General features: G+C 49.3%; 1 protein-coding gene across 3 annotated transcripts in view; it reads left to right on the top strand.

Annotated features, from left to right (window-relative positions):
• Positions 1-21,157, top strand: part of ADAMTS12 (ADAM metallopeptidase with thrombospondin type 1 motif 12) — a 147,075-nt gene that overhangs the window by 45,089 nt on the left and 80,829 nt on the right. For all 3 annotated transcript variants that reach the window (XM_084881888.1, XM_084881887.1, XM_084881889.1), the window contains exon 3: positions 6,215-6,347. In XM_084881888.1, coding sequence (XP_084738014.1) covers positions 6,215-6,347 — 133 coding nt within the window. The remainder of the gene's footprint in view (positions 1-6,214; positions 6,348-21,157) is intronic.

Below are 21,157 nucleotides of genomic sequence, written 5' to 3'. Positions count from 1 at the left end.
AATATGGAGGTGATTTCCAGAAGAAAAAGGGGAAAAGAGGTAGAACAAACGACAGTTGTTTTTCATAATAGGCTTTAAAAAATACTCCACGTTTTAAACCATGTGTTGGAAATAGATGTGAAATTTTTAAAAAGTAATTTATTGCACACTAACCAAATGCATTTTACTAACTTGATTAGATTCTGGATTATAAACAAAGAAAGAGGCAAGCAATGAATAGCTCTAAAACACACTTGGGGGACAATATCAGAAATTGGAACATGGAATGAAAATTAGGTTATGTTGCATGATTACTCATTTTCTTAAATGAGGTAATGTATTCCTTTAACAACTCACCTCTTTTTTTTTTAACCCTGTGCCACCTTTGAAGGACATGGCACTTGTATTCACATCAAATAATTAGAGAACAATGATTATTCTTCTGAAGACTTGAAAGATAAAGAAGTTTCCATCCTACATTTTCTCTCATGCTCCAGGCTGACATCCCACTTTCTTTTTGCAAATCTTCCCTCTGGCTGCCAGCTGGTGCATCTTCCTCTGCGGGTCCCTCACCCCCAGCCTCCCCAGCTCCGGGTGCTGCTTGTCTGCCCCTGTATTGTCTCCAGGACTCCCGAGTCTCCTTTCTGAAACCCAGTCATGCCAGGCTCGCCCAGCTGGTTTCCCTGCCCGCCACCACTTCAATGTCGTCTCCAAGGGTGTGAAGGTCTGTTCTGAGGAGGAAGAGTGTGTCTGCCACACCTGCTCTCCTTCCCGGGCAGCTAAACATGTTTGTTCCACTCTGGTTGGGACATTAGAAAGTGGAGACCATGCGTGTTCACATCCACACCTGTAAGGCCTCACACCAGACCTCCTCTTCACTTCTTCTCTGCGGTGGCACTCAGTGAAGTTACCATACTATCACAGTCCTGGCTCACCTGTTCCCTTCACTAAGCCACTCCCTTCGGCCCTAAGCCAGTGTTTTGCCATTTGGTGGTGGGAGAAGATAGAAGTGATCAAATGCCACATCATGGAATAACCTGATACATGGGTTATCTTAAACCCCAGGCTGCTTGCTAACATGCAGTTTCTTGGGTATCACATTGGACTTACTGAGCAGGATCTCTGGGCAAGGCTCCCATGTATACGCATTTTATTTATTCATTTTTTAGGTATACACATTTTAAATACACTTTCATGTGATTGATTTGCACAGTGAAATTCGAGACAAGTGGGTCATAAGATGCCTTGTTCTCTTTGGTGGCTGCATTTTTAATTTCCAAAGATTTACTTCATTGGGTCTACTTCGTTGGGCTGAATGGCTGTCCTTTGTGAATCACTCCCTTTTCTCAGGAAATGTGGTAAATCTGTGGGAACGGTTCTTGGGAATTACTATTGACTAATCAGACCGAGTTCCAAGTTCTACCAAGTGAGAAACAAAGATCATTAGGAGACATTTCATCTACCCTGAGGGGAGCAGGAGGTTTTCTTCTGGAATTAAACACTGAGCACTTCTAGAAATAGCCCACTGTGCTAGCCATGCTGCGGGAAGAGGAAATGATTGGCTCAGTCCAAATGGAAGGGTCCAAACGCTGTCACTTGGAGGAGATTCAGAAATGACAACACTGCCAAGGCCAGGCGCTGTTTGGGGACGTTCATGTATTGTCATAGCTTTACCAGAACTCCTTTGTACAGATGAGGAAACTGAGGTTCAGGGAGACCCATGGCTGTACAGAGCCACAGGCTTGCTCCTGCTGGTGCTGAGTGCTGACCTTGGCGTGTCTCCAAAGGCAGGCTCTTCCCCAGAGGAGAGTCACCTGGCTCTACGTTGTTTCCGGGGGAGAAGAGGAGGCCAGGACGTGGCATGCATGGCTGACCTGGAGACTGGCCATTAATTTTATTGAAGATTTTAGCCTTAAATCCTTAGAGGAAACCCCAGTTTGAGGGTTAAGCTTGATTTTCACCTGAGCTATGCTGTGGAAAACTGCCTCCTGGGCTGAGGAGATGGCTATGATGTGTCAGAGGTGGGATTGGAAAACCTCCACCATCACTTCTGACCCTGAGTTTCAAAAAGGCAGGAATAAATCTATTCATTCTGTCTCCACTCAGATTTTTCCAGACAAGTCCATGTACACCCCGTCACCACTGAGTCTCCCCTAGTTAGTGTGTGTGTGCGTGTGTGTGTGTGTGTATACCTTTATACACATGGATTTTTATTTTGAAGAGTTGCCTCACATGATTATGGGGCTGAGTGGTCCCACAATCTGCTATGAGTTAGAGAACCAGGAAAACCAGTGAAGACCTGAGAACCAGGGTTGCTGATGCTGTAAACCCCAGTGTGAGAGAACACCGGCCCTTGGTGGATGGGATGATGCCCACCCACTTTGGGGAAGGCATTTACTTTACTGGGTCCACCAAGTCCAGTGCTAATGCCGCCTGGCAAGGCCCTCACAGACACAACCCGAAATAATTAACCTGATACCCCATACCCTGTCGAGTTGATGCAGGAAACGAGCAATCTGGTTAAACACCTGTGGGAACGTTCCTTAGACTTCCACAATAGCTAACAGCTACCGCTTATGAAGCACTCACTGTGCGCTGGCACTCATGCAAACACTTCATATTGACTCACTTCATACACCTGGTAACTTGTAAAAAGCTAGTTATCAAGTGACTAGCGCTCTTCCTACTTTCCAGATAGGGAAACTGAGGCCCAGAGGAGCTGCCTGCAGCTAAGCGATGAAGCCGAGTGGTTGGATTGGAGGGCCCTTGCTTTCAGTCACCACTGTATATTACGTTCCCTGTGGATGGGGCTATGATAAAATACATTGCATTCACTGAGCACCCATACATGATAAGCCTTCTGCCAGGCATCAGAGACAGTTATAAACCTGCAAATTAAGATAGATTTTTGCCCCATTTGACAGCTGTCAAAAGGAGGGCTCCATGTATTAACTAATTTGACCAAGATCACACAGCTCATGCTATTTCTATTAAACCTGTCATAACGTTTTGATCTTACAATATTTTTGGAATCCATTTCATCCCTTCTCTATGAAGTGATATTTATTCTACCACTTGGACTCGGAGCTGCCAGCCAGCCAGTGGGATGTGGTCTCGTGTATATCAGGGCTGTGGCAGGCTCCTCTGCAGCGCACAGAGAGGCGTGAGGACATGCCGGCTGGTACTCCAGGGCTCCCCTGGGGACAACTCCCTCTGGAAGTGGAGCCTTGCTTCCAAGCCTCCAGTTCCTTGTGATCACAGCCCCAGTCCCAGCCCCTGTGGGGACATCCATGCTCCTTCCTTTCTGGCCTCAGGGCTATGGCAGCCCCCTCACAGCCCCCTCCCACCGCACTTGCTCCGATGACTCATTTAACTTTGGCAAATGGTGCATCTTTTATACCTCTTCCAATTCTCTCAAGTCTGAGTGCAGTATTCGGATGTTTCCAAGCTGGCTCCTGGCCGTCTTGATCATGAAAAATTAACAGTTAACGGTTCCAGTGACCTGTGACATGCCGGCAGTGTGCTCTTCTCTCCAGTGCTGCCCTAACTGCAGCACTCATCGCCAGATGAGGAACATGCTTGTGGGTCTCACTCCTGCCCTGGTCAGTCAGGCTCCGGAAATATGCAGTTCCACATGGCAGCCATTAACCTCCTGTGGCTGTTTACATTTCCTTACTACTTAAAATTAGATGAAATTAAAGCTTCAGCTCATCTGTTGCATTGGGCACATCTCAAATGCGTCTAGTGGCTGTTGAATTGGACAGGGAAGATATATAACATCTCCAACATCACAGGATGTTCTGGTTAAAGGAGAGACACCAATAAACCATGGCCACCTGTGCCATGTGGCTAACGCTCTGTGTTTATATGTGGGGAGGGAGAGAGGAGGTGCAGAGCTCGGATGGGAAATCTTCCCATCCCGAAGCCAGTGGAGGCTCTTCATCCCTCTGCTGCCTGGTCCCTTCTGTGTGGGGTTCTGGGGCCAACAGCCCACTGGCACGTGAGCAGGTGTATTGCTTCCCCTCCAGCAGGGGAGCCACACAGCTCTCCTAGGTCTCCACCTCACTTTGAAGAGACACTCAGTCTGATGAGGTGTTTCCCGGCACATGCTGACAAGGTTGGCCTGGTGGAGGAATGCAGATGGAAGTAAGTCTTTAGGGAAATGCTTGTTTGGCTTTTAGGCATCCTCATTCACATTGCTCATAAAGTAGTTATATTGTTCTCAGCTGGAGAGCCATCTGTTTCTTCTGCACCACCTGGCTCCAAAATTCGGCCGAAGAAATGCCCATAAATCCTTGTTGGTGACTTGTTTTTGTCACGGACATCAATATTTGCTGAAAGCAGTGTCACAGGGACCCGAACCAGCCACCCCTAAGGAGTTCCTGACTTCTACTTTGCTTCTAGGAACAAATGAACTCCATTAGCAGTAGGCACGCTTCCCCCACGTGTCCCAGGTCTTGGTGTTGGAGTGGAAATTGAACCCAATCTCAGCACTGCACGAGTCTGTTTCCAGCTGATTTGTTGTAATCCGGGTCTTGTCAGTTCTTCCTGTTCCCGAGGTTTGTCTTTGGAGGATGATGCTGAGAATAAATGTCTCCCAAGAAATACCAACAAATATGAAGTCATTAGAGTTGGTAGTTCAATCATTTCCAACCTGCACTTATAAGGCAGCTGGTACAAGCTTCAGCTCACTTGATTTTCCAACAGCCATAGGAGGCATCACCCCCCTTTTGCAGATGGGGTTACCAATTCAAGGTCCTCTAGCTATTGTTATGACTCCCAGTAAAGTGTCCATTTTCCCTATTCTCCTTATTATTGATTATATGTTAAGGTCAATAAGCAAAACAGGAAGTCAGTCGTGGGAATTTATGTGAAGATCTGGTTTTATTATGGGTGCATGAAGCAAACATTTAGGAAAGACACCAAGGGCAGGTTGAACAGTAGAGAGCAGCCTCCTTTCACGGAGCCTGGTCCTCTCCTGACTGGGCTGCTCAGCTGTCTTCAGAGTCCTCCGCGGAGCAAGGCACCCTGCCCTGCTGAGGATTGGGTGGGGGAGAGGGCCTTGGACTTGGGGAGACTTTCACAGTGTCCCTGACCCCACAATGTCCCCAGGTTTATTTTGGCAAAATTGAAATTGATTGAAGGGCTATATTGACTCTGGAGAGCCTAATACAGTGAGGTGATATAAACTCTGAGACCTGGAAAGAGCCTATGAGAGATGAGACTATGAACCAGGCCCTTTTCTAAGAGTTTTGCAGCAACCCTCCATTAATCTCCACCTACCAGTTGAGAAACCAAAACTGAGCACGTCATTTGCCCAAGGTCACGTGGTTAATAAGTGGACGAGCTGGGATTTGAACCTATTTTAATTCCAGAGTCTGAGTTCCTATCACCTCCAGCAGATTGTCTAGGGAAAGTCCTGCTCATTGGTGCAGAATTCAGATTCTGAGACTCAAGGCCAGCCTCGGAGGCCATTAGGAAAGGCATTTTCTAAGCATCTCCAACAGGCACGAAGAACTTCTCCTAAAGAGAAAAGAGCGTTGTAGGATATGCCACTTCCAAACCTGGCCTCCAAAAAGAGTGACTCATTGACCGGCATATCGCAAATTCCTATATCTGTGAAAGGAGAGTGCCCCTTTCCCCTCGAAACTGACAGGGGCTTTCCACTGTAGACAGCTACAGAAGTCTCAGATACTTCATGTTACAGCTCTTGGTTTTCTTGAAAATAGAACGTATTAAAAATTTCAAGTCAAGCAGCTGTGTGAACATGTAGCTGGCTACCCACATCCAGGTCAGTAAATGTTCCATAAAGCTGTCAGTGGACTGTGGAGAGCAGGTACCAACTCCATAATAAGGCATTTGGGGAACACTTTATTTAAGTTTATAGATATTCAGCTATGGTTTTTTGTTTGTTTGTTTGTTTGTTTTTGGTGGGGGGGTGTCCATGAACCTGCAAAATTGTATGTTACATTTTGGGGAGATGTGTGTATGCACACTCTTTCCAATAGAGTCTCAAAGGGATCTGTGACCCCGAAACATTTAATTAAGACTCTGAAGACCTTTCATTACATGACTTACGTGTAGCTCTTCTGGAAAGAGATCCAGTGGCAGCTAGGAAAGCATCGGTCTTATGAGTTTCAGGGACCATCATGACCTGTCATTTTCACTTTGCTAATTTTCTTTGCGTAGATAAAGAATTGATTCGAATAAGACCTTCTGCTGCATATGTTTACAGACTGGAGTTTTCCACCTCCCACATGGAGACTATTTTATCGAGCCTGTCAAAGAGCATCCCCAGGCCGAGGGCGAGTACCACCCACACATCGTCTACAGGAGGCAGAGGAAGGAGCCGGCCTGCGCACTACAGGGTATTGTGACCGAGATCTCCTCACTGGGTTGAGGAACTTGTTTTGTTCTGTTATTGTTTTATTCCATCATGACCTGGTCTTATTTAAATCTGCTATTTCCTCCCCATTCTGTTGGCTAGAAGTATGCACCCTTGTGTAAGTCATTTCAACTCCCTGTAAGACTCTTCGTATTCTTAATGGAAAAGGAAGGGGCAGTTCCTACATCCTTGCCACGTTAGTTGAAGACACTCCTATGATATTCAGAGTGGCGAATTGGTTTAAAAAAAACAACAAAAAAACAAAACACAAGTTTTTTGAACCCCTTAGAGGAAGATTAATTAAAGGAAATGAGTTTCCATTTCAGCAATGTTGTCATACATTCGCATGGAATAGTATCAGACAGCTTGTCATATCTCCATATGGAACGCAGATTTAAGTGTGTGATGATGCTGACGATGGGTGAAGAGAAACTGAAAAAATATCAACACATTATCAGACGATGAAATTAGCTCAGCTTCTTTCAGGGGCATGTGTTTCTAGTTCGCTGAGGTTCGTCCCTGCCCCTAAGCCCCTGGAATGGCCTTGCACTAAACAGTTTCAGGTAGCTGTCAGAGACAAAGGATCCAGGCAAAGATGATTTCAAGGAGGGTGGATGAGGAATAGCATAACTGATTTCACAGAGCAGTTATCTAGCCAACTCCACTCACTGCCATACTACCTCTCTCTGCCAAATTGGTTACCTAGTGATCTAAGAAATATGGAATCACACACACGAAGTGTTACCTGCCATCCAATGTAGAACAGGTGGGTTTGCTGGCTGCTGAGGAAGCCTCAGCCCTGCTCTTAAGGCCTCTCGACCCATTATCAATTGATGTGACCACCTCCCTTCCTGAAATGATCAGTGGGATTAAATGCCGGGACAGTAGCAAGAGATTCAAGAATACTCTAACGTGCTGTGAACACTCTTAAGGTATACATGATATTCGGAACTTTAAAAACTTCATAAATTGAAACGAACTTGGTTTGGGGAACTGCAGTGTTCGTCCACCACGTTCCCTGCTGGGATAATGGCATTAACTGGCAGTAGCCATGTCATTAGCCAACATCCAGGTACGCCTCGTTCTTCGGTCAGTTGGTGTTGTGAGAGTAAATTACTATGATTAGATCAAGAAAGCTGGGCTTATGGAAAGCACTCCGTCCTTGTAATGTTTGAAGCAGGAACACCCTGGGTGTTGGAAAAACCATGTATTGTCTGCCTCTCCCAGTGCATTGCTGTGCCTCCGCCTCACAACCTTTCACTTGGATTATTGCAAAATCCTCTCGTTGGCCTCCCCTCCATTGACCTCCCCCATTAGAAGTCAGAGAACGATTTCCAGACCACAAATCAAATGGATTCTTTCCCATGCCAAGCGCCTGTCAGCCGGCCCCGGGACGAAGCCTGGGGTGTTTAAGAAGCTGCAGGAATGCCTTCTTCGTGTGACTCCGGCCTGCTTCTCGTTCCATCTCTTACCACTCTGGGCACAGCCCGTGCCAGGCTGAACGAGTCGTGATCCCTCAGAGGAAATGCTCTTCATTTCTTCTCGCCCTTGCACTTGGGTTCCTTCTGCCTGAAGCCCATTCTCTCCCAGTGCTCCACTGCCTTCTCTGTGGGGCTTTCCGGTGGCTGCCCCCCAGCCAGCATTAGGGGCCTCTCCCGTGACTCTTAACACAGCTACGCCCCCTGCCGCAGGCTTCATTATGAATGTCTGTCTGTGTCCCTCTGGGCAGAAAGCTCCGCAAGGACAAGAATCATGTCTGCTCACTCACAGGTGTGTCTCCAAGGCTGGGCAGAGCTCCTGGCCAGCACAAGACCTCCAAAATGTTGAGCTTACAAGAGCTATTTATGATGCATTGGGAGCTCATTAGTTGTCGTTTGGTAGCTACCGTATGCACTTAGATGTAAGCGATGTGGGTGTCAGTATATACTTAAATTCTACCTACGTGGAGCCACTTTAACCCATGAGAATACTCACACTTCCCTGAAGAAATGTAGTGTCTACAATGATGCCTTGCTGTTGAGGAGGAGAAATAAGAGACAAACGGGGCAACATTTGGGACCTGTGGCCTGAGGTTGCAGCTGAAAATGACTACTGCCAATTCTTATTTTGGAAAAAAGCAGTGGATGGGTGGATGGGTAGATGGGTGGATGGGTGGGTGGGTGGATGGATGGGTGGGTGGATGGGTGGGTGGATGGATGGGTGGGTGGATGGATGGATGGATGGGTGGGTGGGTGGGTGGATGGGTGGATGGATGGGTGGGTGGGTGGGTGGATGGGTGGATGGATGGGTGGGTGGGTGGATGGATGGGTGGGTGGATGGATGGATGGATGGGTGGGTGGGTGGGTGGGTGGGTGGATGGGTGGATGGATGGGTGGATGGATGGGTGGGTGGGTGGATGGATGGGTGGGTGGATGGATGGATGGATGGGTGGGTGGATGGGTGGGTGGGTGGATGTGTGGGTAGGTGGATGGGTGGGTGGATGGGTGGGTGGGTAGATGGACAGAGGGATAGATACATAAGAGCAAGCACATACATTCATTTACTCAACAAGCTCTCACCGAGCCAGGGGTAGTGCTAGGTGGGGAGAGGCAGTGGGGAGCAGGATATCCGCCCAGGCAGCAGCGTGGAGACAGACCCAAGGCAGCCTCAGGTGGGAAGGGCAGATGTTCTCTGTAGGAGGATAAAGAAGAGCAGATGCCTCTGGAGGTGAGCAGGCAGGGAGGCCAGAAGCCAGGCTGGCAGCTGCAGCCACACTGCGCACCAGGCCGGCATCTGAGCCTGGAGCACACAGGGTCTGGGACGTGGGGAACAGATTCTGAGCCATCCACCAGGCCGGTTTCTGGCATCCTGGGGGGTCTTCTGTGAGGGCCCCTCCTCTGGGGACTACCCGGGGAGGACTGAAAGCGTCCCTTTCCCAGGCACACTCTGCGCTTGGATGGACGGGCTGCTTCTGGCAGCCCTTCCCAGTGGCTGTGGCTGGTCCCACCACCGGGTCAGTGCCCTGTTGGGAAAACAGATGCTCCACCCCCACACTGTCCCATTTCTGTGCAGCAGCTGGGAGTCTCATAAATACCATAAGATTGTTTCTTTATGGGGAAGGAAGTTTACTGGTTATTTTGAAATCAAATATTTGAGGAAATTATCAGAGCACTTGAGGCTCTAAATCTTCTCCAAAGGCAGAGAAGGGGATCCTCAGGGCACTCTCTGGGCCAATTAGCCAACGACGAGACCCTTTGGGATATTGGCTTCCATTGGTGTGTGTGTCATTGGTTGCCCTTCCTGAAGGCAGTAATAATTTGGCGCTTTCTGTGGGCCAGACACTCAGGGGCACAGCTCTGAGCATGCCAAGTGGGACTGCCATGGTCCATAATCTAGCAGGAAGAGAACTGAAACAAAATTAATTTTGAAATATGTGTGGGCATGGGGCCGAGTGCTGGAGGAGTATATTGGGGGGCTTGACGTGATGGGAAGGTTAGAGAAGGCCTCCTCCCTGGTCCGCACAGACCGGTGCAGGCACCAGGGCACTACCTCTCCTGCAGTCACTTCTACTCACTGTCCAGCCTTCGAGGAATGGGGCCTGTTAGGGATTGAATTGTGTTGCCCCCAAACTCATATGTTGAAGTCCTATCCCACAGCAGCTCAGAATTCGAGTGAACTTATAGATGGCATCTTTAAGGAGTTATGAATTTTAAAATGAGCTTAGCAGGGTGGGCCCCAAGCCAATAGGACTGGTGACTTTATTTTATTTTATTATTTTATTTTATTTATTTATTTATTTATTTATTTATTTATTTTTTACAGAGAGGAAGAGAGAGGGATAGAGAGTTAGAAACATCGATGAAAGAGAATCATCGATCAGCTGCCTCTTACACACCCCCTACCGGGGATGTGCCCGCAACCAAGGTACATGCCCTTGACAGGAAACGAACCCAGGACCTTTCAGTCCGCAGGCTGACGCTCTATCCACTGAGCCAAACCGGTTTTGGCAGGACTGGTGTCTTTAAAAGGAGAGGAAATGTGGACACAGACCTGTACATGTGAAGGCATGTGAAGACAGGGAGAGGATAGTCATGGGAGACCCAGGAGAGGGGCCAGCTGCAGTCATCATGATCAGGTCACACGTGTGGGTGTGCCTGGTCTGTCACCTGGTCTGCCACCAAGGAAAGAAGTGGCCGTCTAGAAACGGAGCCTGGACTCCAGGCCCCTAACTGTGGGAAGGGAGAGAGGTGAGAGTCCGATGTGTAGAAGGTTAGACGGCCTACTTAGGCGGGCAGTTCTCTCTCGCTCTTTTCCTTTCTCTTGCTCTCTCATACACACGTTTCTCTGAAATGTGGGGCTTAGTTAAAAAGACTCCACATATATTTGAGTGATGTCAAATACAGTAGCTCAGAACCCCATGTTTTACCTAAATTTAGCCCAAGAGGTGTGTGTGTTTGTGTGTCTATGGTAAATATGTGTAGTGAGTGCTTGTGTGGTGTACATTTATGGTATGGATGTGTGTTTGCAAGTGCCAATGTATGTATTTATTTATATGTAGAATGTGTGTTTGTGTGTATGGATGTGTGCTTGTGTTTATTCATACGTAGAGTGTGTGCTTGTGTAGTAAGTGTGTTTATGGGGTACATGTGTGTGTCTTTAACACACGCGTTGTGCACTGTTGGCTCCTGGAGACAGACAGCTCGCTGCTGGCCATGCTGACTGGGATTTTCAGGAGGCTCTTCCCATCCGGGGGTGCGCCACGCTCAGAGCAGAGGGGGTGGGGGGTGCTCCACGCTCAGGGCCGGGGGTGCGCCACGCTCAGAGCAGAGGGGGTGGGGGGTGCTCCACGCTCAGAGCCGGGGGTGCGCCACGCTCAGAGCAGAGGGGGTGGGGGGTGCTCCACGCTCAGGGCCGGGGGTGCGCCACGCTCAGAGCAGAGGGGGTGGGGGGTGCTCCACGCTCAGGGCCGGGGGTGCGCCACGCTCAGAGCAGAGGGGGTGGGGGGTGCTCCACGCTCAGGGCCGGGGGTGCGCCACGCTCAGAGCCGGGTGTTCTCAGGACAGAGGAGCTTTGTCCAAGCCCAGGCCCCACAGAAGAAAGACTCTGGGCTGCACGCTGTGCTAATGATAGTGCCATGTCCTCCCTGCCAGCACCCCAGCCCTGGCTGCACTTCTGAGGGAGTCGCTGCTGGGTTTACACAGAAAGGAGCTCCTTCCCATGAAGTGGCCCCCCCGCCCCGTGCCCCTCACAAAGCACTGCGTGGCCAGCCCCCCTCACAGCTGCTCAGGAGCACCAGCTTGGCCATGAGTGCCTCTCCCAGGGGCTCAGCGGGAGCACTGGGCTCTGAGGGCTGTCTCCTTAGCCATTGCGGCAGGTGCTCAGCTCCGCCCTACGCACTCACGGGCTTCTGTGACCAGGTCTCTCCCCACCAAAGCAGGGCCTGACCTCCTGAGAGAGGAGACCCCTCTCCCCCTGCCGTCGCAGGGTGCAGCCTCCTTTGCTCTCAGTCCTCCCGGAGCACGCAGGAGCTGTCAGGTTGAGAGAATCAATGGCGCGGTTAACCCGCATGCCTGGCTCTGGGGCGGCCCCCCTGGGTTTAAAATTTTTAATTAAAAGAAATAATTAATATGTATTATTTTTACTAAGAAAATATAGAATAATATAATGAAGAAAATAAAAATTGTCCATAATCACATCACCAACATAAGCACTATTTGTGGGTATTCTATAACATGACATATAAACATGACAGAATAATTTAATTAAAATGTATTAATACAAATATAATACACTATAATATATAATGAAGCACACAATTAAGTGTGCAAACATTTTCTGCAAAACTTGTTGTAACATTTCCCCCAGTTATTAAAAGCTATTTAAAAAACAATTTTAAGGATTGCTTAAAACTCCTCTGTTAGATCAAATTTCCCTTGTTTAGACATCTAGTGTTTTTCCCCAAAAATTTTCTTACATTAAAACTCTATAGATTATTAGTCTTGTGCTGCAAATTTTGCTCACATCTTAAAATATAGGTTTCTATAAATGAATTGCTGGAAATATTTCCAAGCACCTCCTTATATTCTAACCAGCATTGAGTAATATATATTTTTAATCTCTAATTTTGTATGCAAAACATTTTCTCATGAGTGCTCTAATTTCTACGTCCTTGAATATAAATATGCACATTTGTAACTCAGGATTCTGGGTCATTTACTCAAATGTATTACTGCTCTGGCTCCTGGTGTGTGGGCAGACATCACTAATCCACCACCGCACCCCTCCTGCTCGGTTTGGACGCAGTCCTAGGCCATTTCGCAATGCAGCTGCAGCCTTCATACTACCAGCCTGTCCCAGTTGGAGCATGAGATTCTATCTTTCTGACGTCTTTCCAGAAGGACACATTCTCTGATACTAACAGTAAGGCTGAATCATTTTAAAATCTGTTAAATCTCGTGTACTTGCGGAATCGTTTATAGTCTTGTTCGTAACACGCAGTCCAATAAGACGCAATGCTAGCATTCCTGGGTCGGGGTCACGGGCCATCTGCGGGCTTCTGGCGTCTTTCTCCAGAGCAGCCTCTGCGAGGACAGAACATCGCATTCCCATCAGCAGGTCTGCCCTCCCGACCGGCCTCAATTCTGGATCCGTCAGCACGTCACTGAGCGGTGCTTGCTCGTGACTGCCTTCCCTACCTCCTGGTACTTGACCTCTCATCTTAGCAGACATCCCTCCCCTCTTTTGGAGCTGGATCCATGCCCCGCCCTCTCTTGCTTCACTGTCACTCATCCCTTTCAAGGCCTTAGATAAGGGCCCTCTGTGAGCCTATCTGAGTGAAGGTGAGGATTGCAGGAAAATGTTGCAGTTGTACATCTGTCTCAAACACTCACTGTACCATCGAGGAAATCAAATGATAGGCGTGGAAGCCCCTTTCACGTCCCCCGTGGTTCAGGGTTCTGGTTCAGGGTTCGGGCTCTGGAGAAGGCTGCACACAAATGAAAAAAGACTAGAAAAGATTTAATTTGGGAAATGGGGGCCAGACAGGATCCAACTCTAGTGGGAGGACTCCTCCTCACTCTGACTTTTCCATCCCTTTTATTAAGACTAAAATGATAGGATACACCCGTCTGCCCTCGGCAGGAAACTCCAATCAAAGCCAATCGGGGCATTTAGGACTAACAGGTGAGGGCTGCTTCAGCTACCCATATCTAGTGATTAGCTCTGACCCTGGCAATTAGGGTTGACCAGTACTCCGGACTCCCTGTCCACAGCGCTCTATTATTAAAACAATGATTGGCTTCTGGCAATAGGTGGAGGGGAGACTAAATAATTAATAATAATAATGAAAAATAAATTGCTTTGTATTAGATGCACGATATTATGCTAAATACTCTACAAATATCATGTATTTAATTCTCCCAATAGCACTCAGAGGCCATTTTTAATACTAACCCTCTATTCCTGTTTATGGGTGAGTAAACTGAGGCAGGGCAACCATCTCCCAGCTAGCCAGTCAGTGTGGGGCTGGGGTTTGCATCTGGTCTGTCTGACTCCTGGGCTGTGAGCCATTATGCTCGACCCTTCAGCTTCCTGCGAAGGTGGAGCCCTCTCCAATCTAAGGGCTTCAGGAAGACGGTGAGGTCGTGCTGGCGGAGCGCAGCAGAAGGCCTGTGCGGGAGCTGCCGTCTTTCCCGGCCGTGGAGAGGCATTCATTCAGACCTGTCAGTGGGTCAGTGGCAGCACACCGGAGGGGGGGAGTGGGGATGGGTCCCTGAAGTGGGGGCCCCCGGGAAGCAGCCACTGTCTAATTAGGGGCCGAAGGGCCTTTGTCTTTGAACACGTGCTTCCTGTAGACAGTGGCGGTCCCAGCCTTGGGAAGACATCTGGCTGATTTTAGAAGGTTTTCTTGTTATTTAAAAAATAATAATAAAATTATAGATTTTATCCATTCCCTTAGAGATTAAGATAAAGAATTAAAATTCCATAAAAAGAATAGATGTTTAAAACTTCGTATTTTAATTGTAAAAAGGAGTAAGTATAAGAACAAGAGGGAAGGAGACAGAAGAGTCTGTGGTCCTTCCCACTTTCTACCTTTCCATCATGTCCATCTGCCCTCCCTATGTGATTTATCTCTTACCGGACACACACACACACACACACACTCACACACTCACACACTCTCTCTCACACACTCACACACACACTCACTCTCATACACACTCTGACACACACACACACACACACACACACACTCACACACTCACACATTCTCACACACACACTCTCATACATACATCACACATACACACACATACACTCACACATACACACTCTCACACACACACATTGTCACACACACACTCTCACTCTCACACACATATACACACATACACTCACATACACTCTCTCACACACACATTCTCACACACACACACTGATTTGCAGCCCTCTTGCTCTGCTGCCTGAAACTGCTACGGATCTCACCACTGCAGGTTTCTCCCTGTCGTTTGGAGGAAACTGGGAGACTCTGCCACTTGCCAGCCAGCAGGCTCTGCCCGACCTGCCAGTTGCCCCCATCCCAGATGCTCCTGTAGGCGCTGCCTCAGGTTCTTAGAGGACTTTAGAGGGCGGCCCCCTGATCTCATCCTACCTGCGCCCTGCGGGCTGGCAATTGCTTTCCCATTCAGGTCTTTTCTGTGCACGCTATGTCTGCATAGTGTACCACTTGGCAACTCCATCCTAGTATGCAGAACATAAATCAGCATTATGCTCTCACCGCATCGAGCTAATGTGAACATTTCCCATTTCATGCACACCAGTTTCCCTATGCAAACACATATATGTGTGTAGCTGCACATGTACATATGTGTATTCATCAGTCCATGTATATACGCACACACATACTTGTGATGAGACACTTTACAAAGGAGATGACCGTAACTGAGACGTTACAGGACTTGTCCAGCCATAGCTGACATTCCTGGTGAGTCACTGGATTCTAGAAATTCTTTCTTTCTCTCCCTATTCTAATAGGCCTTCCATGGAAGGTGGCCTTTCCCAGTCTGGGGTGACAACAGGCTTGTGGCAGGGCCTGTGCTCGCCCGGGGCCTGAGCCCCTGCCAGCAGGGACCCTGTCCTTCTCTCAGTAAGAAACGAGGCCTACAGAGCAGATGGCCCGGGCAGGGAGGCTCCAGGGATGGGCCGATCTCACCCAGTGCCTGTGAGCGGGCCGCATGCTGAGAGCATGTGAGGGCCGCTGGGCAGACGGCTTGTGAGGGTCAGGGTCATGCCACTATGGAGGGAAAGGGGCGGAGCTGGGAGGTGTGAGCACAGAACACTCATGCTGCCCACCAGCCTCTGGCTGCCCCTCACAGGGGGTCCCCCTGCCTCCAGGCCTGGGAGTGTGAGCGCCTCACCCCACAGACCGTGCCCTGCAGGACGCTGGCTCGCCCAGGCCTTCCTCACAGGGTCCTGCTCATGGTCAGCGCTGGGCTCTGTCCCCCCCACCCCCACCCCTTTTTCCAGCCTCCGGATTTCCAGCTGAAACGTGTTATTTCAGTAAACATCCCAGTGGAATGACTTCCTCCAGCCGCAGGAGCCCGCAGCACAGAGCCAGCGGCGGATTCAGGGCTGCCCGGAGCGGGCAGGATGTCCGAGACCCCTGTAGCGGCCCCCTGGCATTTCCAGGGCACGCCGGGACCCGGAGCAGATTTCTGTGGAACATGTCTGCCCTTTCCTTCAGAGAAGGGGAGGGATTGTGTTCTGGGAACTGATGCCCAGCCTGCAGGGATGGCCTGGGGGCCTGCGGGCCTGGTGTTGTGGGCAGAGCGTGAGCCCAGAAGGCAGTACCCCTCAGGGAGACGCCTTCTCACAGGGAGGCTGACAGACCCAGACAAACATCTAAAACAGAAACCAGCTCCCACCAGTAAAGACCAGAGCGGAATTAGCAACACGAAGCAACAGAGGGCAGAGGGAGGGAGGAAGGGAGGGAGGGACGGACGGACTGTAGGCCTCGGGCTGAGCATGGGAGGAGCAGAACCATGCACTCAAAACCCAGGGCAAAGGGTTGCAGGAGCACAGCCAGGGCCTGGGTTTGTTTGAGGGACCTAAAGGGGGTGTGGCCAGCCAGCAGCAAAGAGAATGTGCTCAGGGAGCAGGAGGCCCTGAATCAGCCCTGGTGTCCATGATGGTCACAGGCCTTGGGAGTCTCGGAAAGGGAAGAGCCCAAGAACAGAGGCCTCGGGACAAATGTAGAGCTGAGGTTGGATTTGCTTTGGGTTTGCTGCCTTCAGGGGAGGCTGCCGGCAGCCCGAAGACTCTCACCTGCCTCCTCTTGGAGAGGCAGCCACAGGGCTGGGACATGCCTCCGAGGAGGAAGGTGAGAGGCACCAGCCTGGGCGGCCTGCTATCGGATAACTGAGAGGTCAGTCATTCGGAGGTGCAGGGCCAGCCCCGGGCTGGACCCGACCCTGACCCAGACTTACAGGACCAGGGCAGCCGGAGTCATGGCGTCCAGCCCAGCCCTGTCTTACTTTGCTGCTTGGAGGTCCTATTCCCCTAGCAGGTGACGTGGAAACACCCCTCCAAGGCAGGTGATGAGAGAGGAGCCTTTAGGGGGAGCCCTGGGGGCTGGGCTGGGGTGGGGTGAACTGACTGGAGCCAGAGCTGCCCCTGGAGCCAGGAGCCAGACAGCAGCTGGTGAGGATTCAAGTCCAGGATGTGCGCTCTGGACAGGGAGCCTCCAGGCCTGGCCTTCCAATGGGGGACTTCCGAGGCCTCAGGCAGGGTGGCTTCATGCCGGGCAGAGCTCAGAGCTCGGTCAGACCTGAAGGATGGGTGGTAGGAAGGCCCCACAGACAGAGGATGGGTCTAGGGGGCTAAGGAGCTCAGCTGCTGAATTTCCTTAGACGCCCACATCCAGCCCGCGGCCCAGGCCTCCTCAACTGAGCCCCCAATGGGAGGGAGTCAGTGCTCACCAGGTCTAGGGGGTCCCCCCCCTCCGACCAGACTGCTGCCTTCGGCCTCCGGCTGATAGAGCCTTTCTGGTGATGACTGGCACGGGTCTGTTTGATGGCTGCTGCTCAGGCCGTGCAGTGGGAGGCGGCTGAGAGCAGGACACAGAAGACCTTGTTCTCGGCCCGGCCCTGGCACCATGAGCCTGTGGTCGGGAGCAGGTGACTCAGCCTCTGTTTTGTTTCCTCGCCACAAAATAAAATGATTCGGGTGCATTTTCTAAGATAGCGGTGGTTTTTTAACCTGAGCGGGCCGTGGAACCCTTGGAGAGCTTGTGAAAACACAGATTGAGTTTCTGGTTCAATAGGTTTGGAGTGGAGCCAGGACTTTCATTTCCAGCAAGTCCCCAGGGGTTGCAGATGCTCTAGCCTCGGCGTCTACTGGAGATGGGCTATTCCTCGGGCGTCTTCAGGCTGAGTCTGGCCGTGTTTCCCATTTCACCGAGTGCAGGCTTCCTCCCTGACCTCTGGCAAGGTCACTCAGGCTGCAGTTCCAGCATCTCTTTCCCTGGGGCCTCGGCATGCTGCCTGACTCCGGGTGCTGTTTTCTGGTCCAGCTGAGGTGCTTTCGGATGCTTCCCCTCAGCCCCCTCCCGCCCTCCCGTGTGCACAGTAAGCTTATACACACCGAGCTGTAGGGATTTCAGAGCGTTCTGAGCTGTGAGAAGGCAACACAGTTCGCTTTTGTAAGGGGGAGTTCTGGGCAGTGAAAATCTCTCTCTTCAGGGCTGGTGCGATGACAAGGCAGAGATGGAAGGGCTAGCTCTTTTAAGTTTAATCTTCTATGATCAGATGAAGAGATCCTTAGTTCCTGCACTGGAAGAAGTTAAAGCAGATTATGATTTGGAAATCAACTTGGTGGTGTTTACAAACCAGAGTTTCTGCAGAACCATATCAGAGGCTGTCTCAGGGGTGCTGACTGAGTGTGTGGGTGTTCCCTTTGCTCTCCACTCAACTCTTGTCTCCCTGGATTCTAGGGCCCGGGTGACAGATGCACATGGGATAAGCACATATAACTGGGAACACATCCAGGATTCTTGTCAAAGCAGAGCTGATGTTGCTGCTCACCTCAGCTGCTCTCTGACTGATGAGATTTGTCCCTGAGCCATCAAGTCCCTGGTGATAGATAAACACAGATCACATTCTTGGTTCGGACTTTCCTTTGACCACTGAAAACCCTGTTGAACATTTGTTGTTGATGGCTGCCATCAAAGGCTGAGTCTCCATGACCTACAAGGGTGGAAGGACTTGCAATGGCTATTCCTGAATCTGGAAATACACTTACTGGCATTGAAAATAAAGCCACTTTTGGGAATTGGCAATCATTTTTTTGGGAGGGGAAGGGGGTGCGAGGTGAGCTATTAAGAGCCTATTTAAGAAGCTTAATATGTTGATGCCAGAAGTCACTTTCATTCTCACCAAAGAATTCATATTAATTCCATTGTCCAGTTCACAGTTTTAGAAATCTCTGGGTGGCTTCTATTGTGTATGTTGGGATGTTTTATAAGCAGCATATTTTCTTGTGGAATGTTTGGCAAATATTTGTAATAGAGACTTTAAAAAATTTTTGTTAAATTTATTGTGGTGACACTGGTTGAAAGAGTCATATAGGTTTCAAGTATACATTGCTATGATGCATGATGTGTATATTGCACTGAGTGTCCACCACCCAACATCAAATCAACCATCCCTGTAATAAAGATCTGGCTTTGCCATGGTGAGTACAGATGGATAAGATCACCATCCATATCAACCAATACATAGCTGTTAAATGTTTAAACTAGGTATTAGATATAAATTAGTGCTTTGACTCCTCCTTCCTCTCTCACTCCCCAAATATGTCTCTTTGGCTTCCATCTTTAATATATAAACAGGTAATATGCAAATTGTTCAGGATGCTGTAATAACATGACCACTCAGAAGGAGGCTGCCTGTGCAGGTGTGCAGGAGGGGACTGCATGTGTGGTGAGGCAAGCCATGGATGGCTCAGGCCCACAGAGAACAGGGCCTGCCAGCCACGGTGCGCCAACAGCTGACAGTTTTGCCTCTGCGTGTGAGCTGCAGAGGAAACACCTTTTCTGACCACTTATTGGCTAAGCTCCCCATATGCCACTCACAGTGTTCTTGGTAACTTGGGTAATAAGAATCCAAGAAGATGATCTAGGGTTTTTCCACCTCAATCCTGGAGGAAAAAGTGAAGGTCCACTGCTGGAGGGGCTAGAAATGTCATATCCTGCCCTAGCTAGTTTGGCTCAGTGGATAGAGCCTCGGCCTGCTGACCGCAGGGTCTGGGTTGATTCTAGTCGAGGGCATGTACCTAGGTTGCAGGCTCCTCCCTGGCTGGGGCCCAGGTCAGGGCTCATGCAGGAGGCAACCAATCGAAATGTCCCTCTCATATTGATGTTTCTCTCTATCTTTCCCTCTCTCTTCATGTTCTCTAAAAATCAATGAAAAATATCCTCAGGTGAGGATAAGGAAGGAAGGAAGAAAGGAAGGAAGGAAGGAAGGAAGGAAGGAAGGAAGGAAGGAAGGAAGGGGAGAATGAATAAAGGTCATATCCTATGAAAGAGACATCCTGAAAATTCCTAAATAAAGTTGATCATTTTTTCGTGGTGAAGGGACTGGAGTCCATGTTGATGAAAACACCTTGGCAGCTGCAGTGGCTGGCAGTGGCAGCAGCAGCAGGGTGATGGGGTGGTGCCTTCCCCTGATCAGCCCAGTTGCCTCCTGCAGAGGGAGTAGGACATCCCCTGAGGGTTCCTGGATTGGAGAGGATGCAAATCAAGCTGAGGGACCTCCCCACCGCATACACAAATTTTGTGCACCGGGCCTCTAGTCTTTTAATAACAGTTTAGCAATTTTTTGTTTCATTGGGCTTTGAGCAAAATAATTTTTAAAAAATAACATACATCTACTATGGTAACTTCTTCACTTTTAAGAAAACTGGTAAAATGGTTGCTTTCTGTGCTGCCTTTTACTCATAAATTGAGTTCTAGCAAGAAAAGATGACAAGCCAGTGGCTAGGAGTTGAGGGAGGTTTGTCCTATGGGTAGCTATTCAGCCAAAAGGGATTTTAAATGCTGCTTTGCATGGCGAACCTCTGTAAGAACTCCTAGAAGTGGATAGTACTGTGAAACCAGTGTACTTAATAGGTGCTCAGTGGATAGCTGGGCCACCATCTAGCTCATCACTCCCAGGTCAGAAAAGCAAGTTAGTTACATATGCAACCATTTCGTAGTTAAATTTCTAGACAAAAATCGCTAGGTCAAAGAGTAAAAATTTTAGAGATATTGCCAAATTGTGGTCCAAAAAGGTTGCATTACTTTTCACTCACTCCAGGGTGGGCAAGAGTGTCTGTTTGCCTCATCACCTCTTAAAACCTGTCACAAAAATATATTCTTCGCTGTAGAACATAGCCTGCCTTTCACAACTCCACTTTGCATCTCCTTAGCATCTATCCTTTCCTTCTCTATAGTTCATAGTGAAGCATCCATCTTATATAAAAAATGGCTGTTTAAAATTTTAAACCTGCTCTTTGGCTTCTGTAAATTCTTGCTTGCTAAGACTACTCTCACTTCAGAGAGGCCATTAAACCTTCCCCAGACAAGGTTATCAGTGCTGACGCCAGGCTAGGCCTCTGGTTGAGGTCTTAAGGCTTAGCACATATGGGCTCTTTAAGAACTTGCAAACGGCCAAAACTGGTTTGGCTCAGTGGATAGAGTGTCGGTCTGTGGACTCAAGGGTCCCAGGATCGATTCCGGTCAAGGGCATGTACATTGGTTGTGGGCACATCCCCATTGGG

This window comes from Pipistrellus hanaki, assembly GCF_964339955.1.
Source record: "Pipistrellus hanaki genome assembly, chromosome: 4".
NCBI lineage: Eukaryota > Metazoa > Chordata > Mammalia > Chiroptera > Vespertilionidae > Pipistrellus > Pipistrellus hanaki.
Note: the sequence above shows the minus strand (reverse complement) of the source record. Positions and strands in the feature narration are given on the sequence as shown.